Below are 12105 nucleotides of genomic sequence, written 5' to 3' on the forward strand. Positions count from 1 at the left end.
AACAGGGGATTTCCCATATATAAACAAACATATTTTACACGTGTTAATGTTTTAACTTTTTGTTAATGAGTAAAATAGTTTTGTAAAATAATTCTATCCTAGTGCACATATAAAATTATGTTTATTAAGTTTTACTTAGATAATAACTTTTAAAAGAAAGTTTTGTTGTTTTATTGCAATGAATAACGACAATTTAAACTTGGAAAATGTTAAACGGACTAATATAGTTGATCTTTTAAATTCGAAAGAAACAACAAAAATATGTGCTCCGATGGTCAGATATTCTAAGTTGTCCTTTAGAACATTGATCAGAAAATATGGCTGCGATATTGCATACACGCCAATGATACTATCAACTCCATTTTTAAATTCCAATAAGTGCAGGAATATCGAATTTGTTACTAATTCTAATGACAGACCTCTGATAGTGCAATTTGCTGCTAACAACTCAAAGCATTTTGCGGATGTTTGCGAGCTTGTTTACCCCTATTCAGATGGGGTTGGTTTAAATTGTGGGTGTCCTCAAAGGTGGGCAATGGCAGAAGGTTACGGGGCAAAATTAATGCAAAAACCCACAGAAATCGCAGACTATATTAAGACTGCCAAAGTACGAATAACCGACAATACATTTTCAATATCTGCTAAAATTCGAATACATAGTAATATTCAACAAACTGTAGACATGTGTAGAAAATTAGAACATGCTGGTGTATCATTTATATCAATTCATGGAAGGACAACAGCAGAACGGTGTCAACCTGTTCATTATGATGCAATAAAGAATATTAAACAATCAGTTTCCGTCCCAATTGTAGCTAATGGTGATGTTACTAATCTCGAAGAACTTAAGAAAGTTCAGTTATTAACAGGTATTTATTTTATGTTATATTGGATTTGTGTACTTACTTTATCTCTAAATGACAATATCTGTTTTTTTAACATTTTAAACTGATTACATTGTTTTATAGATTTTTTTATTAGTTACTAATATTCTTAAAATATATATATATATAGGTATTACTTTTTTTGCATATATTTATTCCAATGTGGAAAGGCTAACCTAAACTGTTACTATGACTCACCTCAAGATGAATGTAGCAGTTTAAATTATTATTATTTATAATTGCTTGGTAATTTTTCCCCAAAAAAAAAGTTCATACCTTTATGGTTAATGGCTCTTTAATATGGAAGCAGTGGAGATCAAACCAAAGACCTTATGCAGTGAAGCCTTATATTCTAACTATTACATCATCAATTTAAAATTACCTAAATTTAATGGTGAAGGCTGAATTGCCAGTTTAATCATAGGTTATTACCAGAGCTTGCCTTCATAGGAATCCAATAAATTACCTATTTAACAACAGGATATTTTAATTTTATAATTATTTAATTAATTGTTAAGGTGCCAATGGTGTTATGGTTGCTCGTGGTATGTTATCCAACCCTGCCTTGTTTCAAAATTACAAGAACACTCCTACTCAATGTATTAGAGACTGGGTCGATATTTCATTGAAACACGGAACTGCTTTTACTTGTTTCCATAACCATTTGATTTACATGATGGAAAAGGTAACTCCTAAGTCAGATAAACATATTTTTAACGCACTTAAAAGCACTCCAGCTGTATTAGAATATCTAGATAAATACATAACATGATATTTTTGTAATTTATTTGACATTTTATTATTTAGGCTTTTGTTTTAAACCCTAAGATGTGAAATATAGACTTGAAATAATAAAACTATTTTATTAGCATTGTTTTAACATGGAATTATGGCCAATTTTTAATAATTTCTAAATAATAAAATAAGAAATTAGGTATAGCATTGTAAATCTTAAAAAATGATTGTGCTAGTCCTTGTACAATTGGTTATATCAAATTATAAATATTTTTCATACATAAATTTTTTTTGCTATGTTAAATTTTTTTAACAGTCATTAAAGTCATTAAAGGTCCAAGTTTTCAAGGATAGCTTTAGAGTTTCCATATTGGAAAATATTTATTAAAAAAATCTACACTTTGTAACCCAACTTTTTCTTTTCCTTTGTCTTCTTTCGAACAGTGTCAATGTTTCTTTCCTTCCAGTTGCTTTTCCTTAATTTAATTGGCCTGTTCCCGACATATTTTCCTTGCATTTCTCTCATTGCTCGAATAAAATCAGTTGGATCCTTAAAGCTAACAAAACCGTACCCTTTACTTTTTTTCGAATTCTTTTCCCTGATGACCCGAGCTTTTTGAAATGACGAATATTTGTTAAAAACTCTTGCCAGAGAGTCGTCGGTAACTTCGTTACCAAGATCACCACAAAATATTCTGTAATCGTTTGGGTCCCATTCCAATAAAGTTGGGTCCTCCCATTTTTGTCCCGCAGCCGTCCGAATTACCTTTTTCTTTTTTGCGTTGGTATTGGTTGCTTGTGGTCCACCGTACAGTGGCACCGGCATATATTGTGATGACGAGGTTGGGTAGTTGTTTGGAACAGCATTGGTTGGTTTTGGATGTGCTGCCAACTTTTCTTCGATTTTTCTATCCAGCTCTTCTTTCTTCCTCCTGAGTTCTTCTTCAGGGTCCGGCTCTTTTGGGGCTTCGACTATGACTGGTTTGGGTTTCTTTTCTGGGACAACTTTTTTCTTTTTTAATACAGGAGCAGATGAGTATACAGTTTGTGGGTTAATAGGGGGCATCATTTCTCCGAAATTAGGTAACATAGGGGGTGGGAAAAAATCTGGCATGGGAGGGGGCATCGGGCCAATCATTGAATTATTATTTAAGGGTGGACCATTTGGCCCCCCAAAGTTTGGTCCAACATTAAAATCAGCCCAAGGAGGTGCAGGGCCTGGCCCCGGAAATCTTGATGGAAACATTTGATTACCTGGTCCAGGGCCCATAGACCCACTACCTGGTCCCATAGACCCACTACCTGGTCCCATAGACCCACTACCTGGCCCCATAGGCCCACTACCAGGTCGTGCAGGCCCACTACTGGGCCCCATTGGCCCACCAACAGGCCCCGTAGATCCATTTTCCGGACCCATTGGCCCACTACCTGGTCCCATAGTTTCACTTCCAAGCCCCATAGGTCCATTTCCTGGCCCCATTGGCCCGCCTTCCTGTCCCACATTACCCCTTTCTTGCCCCATTTGTCTAATACCAGAATTACCAGTTTCATTGTAATTATTTTGCTGTAAAAATACAGTGTTTTCATTACCTTCATGTGGAGTTTCTGGATCAAACTTTCTTTTGTTTGTATTAATATTTGTATTGTTGGGAGGATTTGCGTTTAATGAATGGGGTAAAAACATAGGCGGGGGCATTGGCGGAGGACCAGGACCAAAGTTATTACCTGGTTGTTCACCCGGTTTAAAAATTTCTTCCTCAAAGCGAGCCATTTCTTCTTCCATGTTTGCCATTGTAATGCTTTTCTTATAATCAAACTTTTACAATGGTAAAAGCTTAAATTTATAAAAAAAATTTACTTAGCAATTTATAAGGCAGTTCAAACTCTGTTACATATCAGATATCGAAACCTTCTAAAAGTAAAGAAATATGAAATAGTCGGTAAAAACTGACAAGCATTAGGCAAAATGTGTAGACACGGATTGAGTCCCTTATTTTTTATTTATTTTTTTTGTATATATCTTTATCCTTGATCTGGGAAAGTCGAATGCGCGACTTTAACAAGGAGTAACATCAGTTACTCCGACCCAGTCTCGAGATGCCTGTGGCAGTTTGGGATATTTTAGATTATAAATGCCCGATAATTATGCTGTTGATTAAGTGCTGGCTCAGCAGGAGTTCATACCATTTATAGCGCCTTACTCAAGGGCACTATAGCATGAGCTCAGTGGGGATTGAACCCACGAAATCATGTGTGGTGTAGCAAGTGTTCTTACCACTACACAGCTACACCACGCTGCCGGCATAAACTGCTTATAAACTGTTCTCTTTACTATAGTGTTCATATGTTAAATTTTCCTCAATAATATTTAAATATACCAGTTGGACAAGATTTTTTAGTTGACTAAATTAAATATAGAGCTTTAGGTTAAACAAAGTGTACAGCCTATTCAAAGAAAGCGCAATACGTTTTATACATGCTAATAATAAAAACAACGCTTGTAACTAAAGTATGTTACATGTGATATGAAAAAGGTATGTTTTTAAGTGACGTCATGACTGTCAAATATTTTGCTTTTAATATTGAAATAAATTTAAAAAAAAATAATGTACCCATTTTCTTTGGGTAAATTTATCTTATGCGAAAATTGGTATATTTGGCACCCACTACATTTAAAAATAAAAAAAATGTATCATTTTTTCAGCAAAGACATTACGATAGGCAATTTTCATACAATGTATAATCATTGGGTAAAGTTTAACATTTTAATTTTGTTGTTTTTATGCTATTTCGCTAATTATTTATATCGTAAAATTTATCTAGACGTTTATGAATAAATAAAGCGATGGATTTATCAAATTCAATTAATACTATAAAAACCTTATTAGGTGAATTTAAGAATTCAAAAAGAAATTTTGTTGGCCAACTTATTTAATTAACAAGTTTCTGAATTGCAAAACGGTTTGTACTACAAGATGTGTGTGTAGTCGCATATCATTGAGGGTTAAGAAACGCATGAAAATCCGCTTTCTGGGTGTCGATTTATGGTGTTTTTTTTTATTTAAACGCAAGGCCGAAATCGTTTTTTGATTGCCGAGGTATTTCTCCTTTTTTTACTGAAGCGTAGCATTTTGCTTCTGAATTTGTCTGGTGATTTTCCGCTTTCGCCGGTAGTTTTCCACGTGGTTTACCCATTAGGAAGGGCCATTAAACTACTTTTATCGTAAAAAGAATATGTTTTTATGTTATTAATATTATTTAATACATATCTGTTATTTTACAGTAGGCTATTTGAGTAACTGTATTCCTTAAACTTTTTTTAAAATAACCTGAAAAGTTTAAAATAAGAAGACGACTGATAGAAAAAGAAAGGCGAAAGTACTACAATTGTTTGTGCAGCCAACCATATAAGATTAATATAGTGACGTATTAGGTCAAATACGCGATTTATTTCGCCGGTAGCGATGCAACATCAGATTTTTTAACAGTTTAAAAAAACGTGTTCGCAAAGAAAATGTATGTGTTGCAAGCAGATCAAGCATGGAATAATAAAGTGGTTTTAAACTTAATAGCAAATAAACTAGCAAATGCAAATAGCTATCTGCAATTGATGGATTGTTAATAATTTTAAAATTTCGTTTCGCGTATTAAATTTACTGAATATTTTTATTTGTTTTATAACGTCTGAACGTGGCTTGACCAGTGTGTATAACCAATTATTAAACAGATAAACATAAAAAATAGTATAAACCTAGACGGGGGATTGCCCATACCTCCAGCACAAACAAAATACTATTTTAAAATTTAATTTCAAATAATTGTTTTTAAGCTATTAAGCCATTGGTTTACGATTAAAATTCTTTTCTGTGGTAATTTAAAATAAATAAATTAAAAACATGTTGAGCAAAGCAAGTACAAGTTTATTTTACAAATTTGGAGGATCGAGAATTGCTTCTTCGTTAATTGTAAGTGACATGTTAATATTTTGATATTTTTTGAAGGATTTAATGTGAAAAATTGTTTCATTTAAAAAATTGCTCATTTTGTTTGTTTATATTTTAATAATATTTTTGTTTAAAAATAGTCAAGAAGATCTAATTGGACTGGAAAAGAATCACTAGAGAATGACGATCCACAAATTATGGAAATTATCAGGAAAGAAAAAGATCGACAACTAAGGGGCTTAGAGCTTATTGCATCAGAGGTAAAACAAAATAATATTTAACAAATTGCAATTAAAAAAAATAAACAAATATTGCCATTTTTTGTTATTGTACACACAAAAATTATTTTTATTTACACACAAAAAAAATTTGATTTAAATTTATTTATTTTTTTGCATACCTGGTTTTGTAATAATAAAATCGTTAAATGTGTGCATGAGTGATTTTCTGGTTCTTTACCTTTTTGTAGAATTTTTGCTCAAGGGCAGGCCTAGAAGCAATGTCAACTTGTTTGAGCAATAAATATTCTGAAGGATATCCAGGTAAAAAATACAAAAAAATTTAATTTTAAATGCATTTACATTGCTGAAAATATAATAAAATTTAGCATTGTAACTACAGAGCTTTTTAATTCAGGGCATAAATTATAATTTAGGTCAAAGGTATTATGGTGGTACTTGGAATATGGATGACCTTGAAAGATTATGTCAAGAACGAGCTTTAAAAGCGTTTCATCTTGATCCTGAGGAGTGGGGAGTTAACGTACAACCTTACTCAGGTAATAACCTTACAAAAATCAGACAAAGGAAATAAATAAAAAAATAGATCTTTAAATTAACTCATTGACTTCATGGTATTTTTGATTACTGTTCGGTTTTTTAAAATGCATAAATACTTATATATCCTAACCTTTATGTATAGGCTATATGTTTTATATTTGCGTTAATTATTATATTATATACCTTTTGTTACTTTTACGGTTCACATGTCTAATTTCTTTTACAGTCCCAAAGTTTTAAAGGATCTTAAAATACACCTGATTCAATTTATTTTTTAAAAGCATTTGAAATATTTATAAATATCATATCAAACTTATTTTATTTTATAAATTGCCTTTAGGCTCGCCTGCAAATTTTGCAGCTTACACTGCAATCCTTAAACCTCATGATAGAATAATGGGATTGGATTTACCTGATGGTGGACAGTAAGTTAATTATTGGTTTAATTTATTTTGGTTCCTATTTATTTTTGTTCTAATTTTTTATTTAAATTTTGATACTGAATTTAAAAATATTTTAGTTTAACACATGGATTTATGACTGATGCAAAGCGAATTTCAGCAACAAGTATTTACTTTGAATCAATGCCATACCGGTTAAACGTAAGTGTCTTTTGTAATTTTTTAAATTATTTTGTTGTTTAGAAATATATAATAAGTAATTTTTTTAGCGCATGCTATTTTTTAAACATGTTTATCACTTTTGTAGTAAATTATTTTTAATATAATATTTATTATATAACTGTTCGGTTATAAGTCTATGTTTCGCCTGTAGAGAAATATTTGTTTAACATTAATTTTATCAACCAAAAGAATGTTACTACGTACACACACACACAGTGAACAGTAGTACATATTTAATAGGGATGGGCCAATCGAATCCGAGTCCGAGTACTCGGCCCGAGTATTAAGTATATTTTAATACTCGTGCTCGTCGAGCATTTTTTAGTACTCGGACGCCGAGTAATAATTTGTCATTTAAGATCGTATACGATTTATTAAACATAAAAAAACACGAGGTTTGCCTTTTTCTAATAATTTATAATCTACTCTCAATTATATTACGTTATTTGAGCAACAATTGCGCAACTAATACACTTATTACTACACTTTTTTTACTAAATTTTACGCATAATAAATTTAAAACTTAAACATTTTCGTTTGGACTTAAAATGATATTGCTATCAGCGGTTAGTAGTTTTGCCAACGTTAAACCTTTTATAATCCATAAATACGTGTTTTTTGGCAAATTTTGCGGTTTTAAAATTATGCGGGAAAGATTCTCGTGAACAGTTATATACGTTTAAATGACATCATAACCGAGTACTCGGACTCGGCCGAGTATCGCGACAAAATACTCCGGCTCGTATCCGAGTAATTTGGATTTCAGCCCATCCCTAATATTTAATATTCATTTTTTTTTACTATAATTGATTTATTTATAATTTTTACTTTAGCCAAACACTGGTTATATTGATATGGATCAACTGGAGGCAAATGCGAAGTTATTTCGACCACGGCTTATTATAGCAGGTTCAAGTGCTTATGCTAGACTGATTGATTATGAAGGAATGCGAAAGGTTGGTTTTAAGCTTTTAATTTATTTAATTAATTAATTATAAACTGTTATTATTTATTATATATTCATATATATACTCAAATTAATAATTTTTTTCATAAACATGTTTTATTTTTTAGTTTTTGAAGTATTTATATATACACATGATTAATTTCTAATAGCATTATAATTATGTAATAAAATATTTTACTATAGTAGGCTACTACAATACAATAAATGTAACTAATATTATGTTGAATACATGTAATTTAGTTTAAGTTTTCATTTCTATATAGATATATATACCCTAAACAAAAATATTTATTTTTTACAAAAAATATATTTACAAATTTATGTTATTATAATTAAGAATAAGATTTTAAATAAATAATAACAAAGCGTACTTTCAGTTAAAATATCTATAAATCTACATCGCACAATTTTCATTTTTGTTTTATTAATTAGATTGCAGACCAACATAAAGCATACTTGTTATCAGATATGGCTCATATAAGTGGTTTAGTGGCAGCTCAACTTATTCCTTCACCATTTGAATACAGTGATATAGTAACCACTACCACTCATAAAACATTAAGGGGACCAAGAAGTGGAATCATATTCTACAGGCAATTAAAAATAATTTTTTACTGTATTTTTTTAGTAAAAATTTTTTTTTTAAATTATTAATAATAATTTATTTTTTGCATAAATTTTTTGGGCAATAAATTTTTAGTTTTACACAAAACAAAAATATTTATTTTTAATTCTTCAAAATTTTTAAATTTTTTTACAGAAAAGGTGTTCGTAGCACTAACAAGAAAACGGGAGCAAAGACAATGTACGACTTAGACAGTCGAATCAACTTTGCTGTATTTCCTAGTTTACAGGGTGGACCTCATAACCAAACCATTGCTGGTGTTGCTGTAGCTTTAAGACAGGTTAATCAAAATTTGCATTTTTTTTTTGCTGACTCTGTCAACTTTATTGCAAGATAATTGTCATAGAAATTGCAGAGTCTAAAAGCAATATTTAAAAAGACTTTTGAGCAACGCATTAAATACCAACAAGTAGAGTAAAGGTTGGATAACAATACTTTATTTATTTATTTTTTTTGTACATATCTTTATTCTCGATGTGGGAAAGTCGAATGCGCGACCTAAACATAAAGTAACATCAGTTACTCCGCCCCAGTCTCCAGTTTCCTGTGGCAGTTTGGGATATTATAGAATATAATTGCCCGATAATTATGCTGCTGATTAAGTGCTGACTCAGCAGGAGTTCATACCACTTATAGCGCCTTACTCAAGGGCGCTACAGCATGAGCTCAGCGGGGATTGAACCCATGAACTCATGTGTAGTGTAGCAAGTGTTCTTACCACTACACCACGCTGCCAGTATAAAAGTATAATAGTATCATATAGTTTTACCCTTATTTAGTTACACTACAGCATATAACATTACAGTTGTATAACCTATGTGTATCCAATTCCAAAAACCAGTTCTTTATAACAGGTCTAGAAAATAAGAACTTTAAAATTAAACTTTTATCAACTTTAGCCTGGTAGTTTTGTTCCAAAAATTTAACAAAAACTAAATTGTTTTATTTTTTTTATACTAGGCTACTGAGCCTCATTTTAAGGAGTACCAAATCCAAACTATGAAGAATTGTAAGGCAATGGCAAGCGCTTTGTTGGAACGTGGATATTCATTAGTGTCAGGTAATAAAAAAAAAAATTTTTCTAATTTTCTTTTTCTTCGTATTAATCTCTAAAATAAATATTTATTATTTTAATTTTATTTTTTTTATTGTTAGTCATAGATTTTGCAATTTTACACTTTGTTAATATAAGTCTATTTATTAAAGATATTGTATATTACTGGCAAAATTTACTAAAAAATATCGCTTAATCAGCAGCTGTCTAAAAACCTAGAGCTATTACTGACAATATTTTTAAATTCCTATTTTTTTAAATTTTATGTGTCTGTATTGTTAACAGGTGGCACAGACAACCACTTGGTGTTGGTTGATTTACGACCTAAGGGAATAGATGGAGCTAGAACAGAAAAGATTCTCGAATTAGTTTCAGTAACAGTTAATAAGAATTCTGTTCCTGGCGACAAAAGTGCTATCAGCCCAGGGGGAATGAGATTAGGTTAATTGTTGTTTAAATAAATAATTTTAATTTATTTTATTATGTTGTATATTATTGTTATTTGTTTTAAAATAAAATTACTTAGTCTTATTGTTTTTTTTTCAATTTTTAAACAAAAATATTTTTTTTGAGTAAAATTTACTCAAATTGTATTTTGGTCATATACTCAGAATCACAATATAAGGTCATGGGTTTGATTCCCACTGCTTTTACCTTAAAGCATCTTTAAGTTGGGTGTTACTGTATTTAATTCTGCCCACCACTTTAAAATAGAAACCTTTTTTATTAGGTGCACCTGCATTGACATCTCGTAACCTAAAAGAAAAAGATTTTGTGAAAATTGTGGATTTTATCGACGTTGCTGTAGATATTGGTCTTGATGCTAAAAAACAAACAAGTAAATTCTCTAACAAATATTTCTCTATTTTAATAAATGAAAAATATTTTTTAATAATGAATTTTTTTTGTAGAAAAATTGGCAGATTTCAAAAATTTTATCAAAGAAGATCCAGAGACAACGAAACGGATCAGCGACCTTCGCAAGGAAGTGGAAAGTTTTGCGCGTTCATTTCCTATGCCTGGTTTTGACGACCATTAAAAATAAAATTTATAAAAATATAAATATACTCCTCAAGCACAATAAAAAAAATAGATTAATATGGTTGCTATGTTAAATATTGGTTAGAAAAGTAAAAAAAATTGTTGTCTAATATAGGTTAAAAAGAGTTATAATTTGTAAGAACTTTTTATTCTTGCTTGCCATATTTTATACAATTTTGTCTTACTTTTGGGGAACTATTTTTTCTAACAAATTATAAAATACATTTTTATTTGTTTCTGATTTATTTAATGAACTATAATACCGCTGTTTGTTTTATAATGGTTATATTATTTTTAGTGCGTTCTAAAAGTTATTTTTTATTGGTCTGTACAAAAAATATTAAAATTTTTCTATAAATTTTACTTCTTAAGTTTTAAAAATGAAATCTAAAGTTTTTTAATTTTTTTAACAGTTTTAATGTTTTGTAAAAGTATTTTGCTCTTAGGTATTTTTATAAACTGTTTTTTATTGTTTTAATATTTTTTAGCGGTGTAGATTTAATACTGGTGTCAAGTTCCTTTATTAATATTGCATATAAATTAGTTTTTGCAAGTTCCTATACTTTATTTTAACTATATAACTTCTCATAAATTAACCAATATATACAGGTTTAATTTTCTATTAAAACGGTGATTATTAAAAAAAAAATTATAAATGTTTTTTGTTAAAAAATATTTTGTTTGGAATTTGTAACAAATAGAATTTTATTTGTTTTTATTTAATTTATAAAAAATATTTCTGGATATTTCTAAAAATTTTCATTTTTGTGCACACTATTTCATTCTGTATAATCTGTTTTCTTATCTCTTTCAAAACCTAAAATACACTTAAATTCACAAGTTAAACTGTATACTGCACTTAGATGATATGTACTAGCCTGTTTAAAAAGAAGCATTTTAAAGACTTAAAAAATATGGTGACAGATATAAAAAAGATTTCTGTATGTTAGTTTTTACATAAGATAGATGGGTAGATTGCATAAGATATATTATGCAAAAAGTGTTATATTTTTAGAATAAAAATTTAAATATTTTAAATGTAAAACTATATCCACTTTTAGCTGGTTAATCTGTATTTTTGTCTACTATTTTGGATTTAATATCTTTTTATAAGTAAACTTGAATAGTTTAACCACAATAACCAATAGGTTTTAATTACTGTATGAAGTTTGTTTTTTTGCATGCCTAAAATTTTTGCCTATTAGTGATTTTTAAATGCTATATTTGCCCATGCATAAAAAACAAGTTAAAAATAACTTGAGGTCAAGTTTAAAATTTGGGGTATTTACCTAATTGCACAAACAAATTATATTGAAGTATGCTAAGTTAAAAGTATAGTTATGTTTGCAATTTTGAATATATTGTTACTATTGTGCATTAGCTATTATTATTAGGTGTTAAACTTGAAAGGATAAAATGTTTTTATTTTTTGTAAATATATTTTAGGTTGGCA

The 12105-nt window shown here is 29.6% G+C and overlaps 3 protein-coding genes across 3 annotated transcripts; 2 read left to right on the forward strand and 1 right to left on the reverse strand.

Moving 5' to 3' along the window:
* Positions 1–178: 178 nt before the first annotated feature.
* Positions 179–1750, forward strand: LOC145742543 (tRNA-dihydrouridine(20a/20b) synthase [NAD(P)+]-like). Its single transcript, XM_082560320.1, has 2 exons — positions 179–869; positions 1403–1750. Exons 1-2 carry the CDS (start codon positions 179–181, stop codon positions 1654–1656), a joined length of 945 nt encoding a protein of 314 aa, XP_082416446.1. The 3' UTR covers positions 1657–1750.
* Positions 1734–4050, reverse strand: LOC145741487 (uncharacterized). Its single transcript, XM_082559081.1, has one exon. The coding sequence runs from the start codon at positions 3409–3411 to the stop codon at positions 2014–2016; it is 1398 nt and encodes a 465-aa protein (XP_082415207.1). The 5' UTR covers positions 3412–4050; the 3' UTR covers positions 1734–2013.
* An 873-nt stretch (positions 4051–4923) lies between these two features.
* On the forward strand, positions 4924–11479 carry LOC145743722 (serine hydroxymethyltransferase, mitochondrial-like). The gene is made up of 13 exons (XM_082561756.1): positions 4924–5584; positions 5704–5823; positions 6033–6105; positions 6219–6341; positions 6683–6767; positions 6863–6944; positions 7799–7921; positions 8365–8525; positions 8693–8837; positions 9518–9617; positions 9897–10052; positions 10342–10449; positions 10523–11479. Exons 1-13 carry the CDS (start codon positions 5516–5518, stop codon positions 10648–10650), a joined length of 1473 nt encoding a protein of 490 aa, XP_082417882.1. The 5' UTR covers positions 4924–5515; the 3' UTR covers positions 10651–11479.
* Positions 11480–12105: the final 626 nt, after the last annotated feature.

This window comes from Corella eumyota, chromosome 2 (assembly GCF_963082875.1).
Source record: "Corella eumyota chromosome 2, kaCorEumy4.1, whole genome shotgun sequence".
Taxonomy (NCBI): Eukaryota; Metazoa; Chordata; class Ascidiacea; order Phlebobranchia; family Corellidae; genus Corella; species Corella eumyota.

Excerpts from the sequence above, each read along its gene's own strand:
- LOC145742543 (XM_082560320.1), top strand. The coding sequence starts at position 179 with ATGAATAACGACAATTTAAACTTGGAAAATGTTAAACGGACTAATATA. Across the intron at positions 870-1,402 it reads GAAAGTTCAGTTATTAACAG|GTGCCAATGGTGTTATGGTT; the intron begins GTATTTATTTTA and ends TTAATTGTTAAG.
- LOC145741487 (XM_082559081.1), bottom strand. The coding sequence starts at position 3,411 with ATGGCAAACATGGAAGAAGAAATGGCTCGCTTTGAGGAAGAAATTTTT.
- LOC145743722 (XM_082561756.1), top strand. The coding sequence starts at position 5,516 with ATGTTGAGCAAAGCAAGTACAAGTTTATTTTACAAATTTGGAGGATCG. Across the intron at positions 10,053-10,341 it reads CCCAGGGGGAATGAGATTAG|GTGCACCTGCATTGACATCT; the intron begins GTTAATTGTTGT and ends CTTTTTTATTAG. Across the intron at positions 10,450-10,522 it reads TGATGCTAAAAAACAAACAA|AAAAATTGGCAGATTTCAAA; the intron begins GTAAATTCTCTA and ends TTTTTTTTGTAG.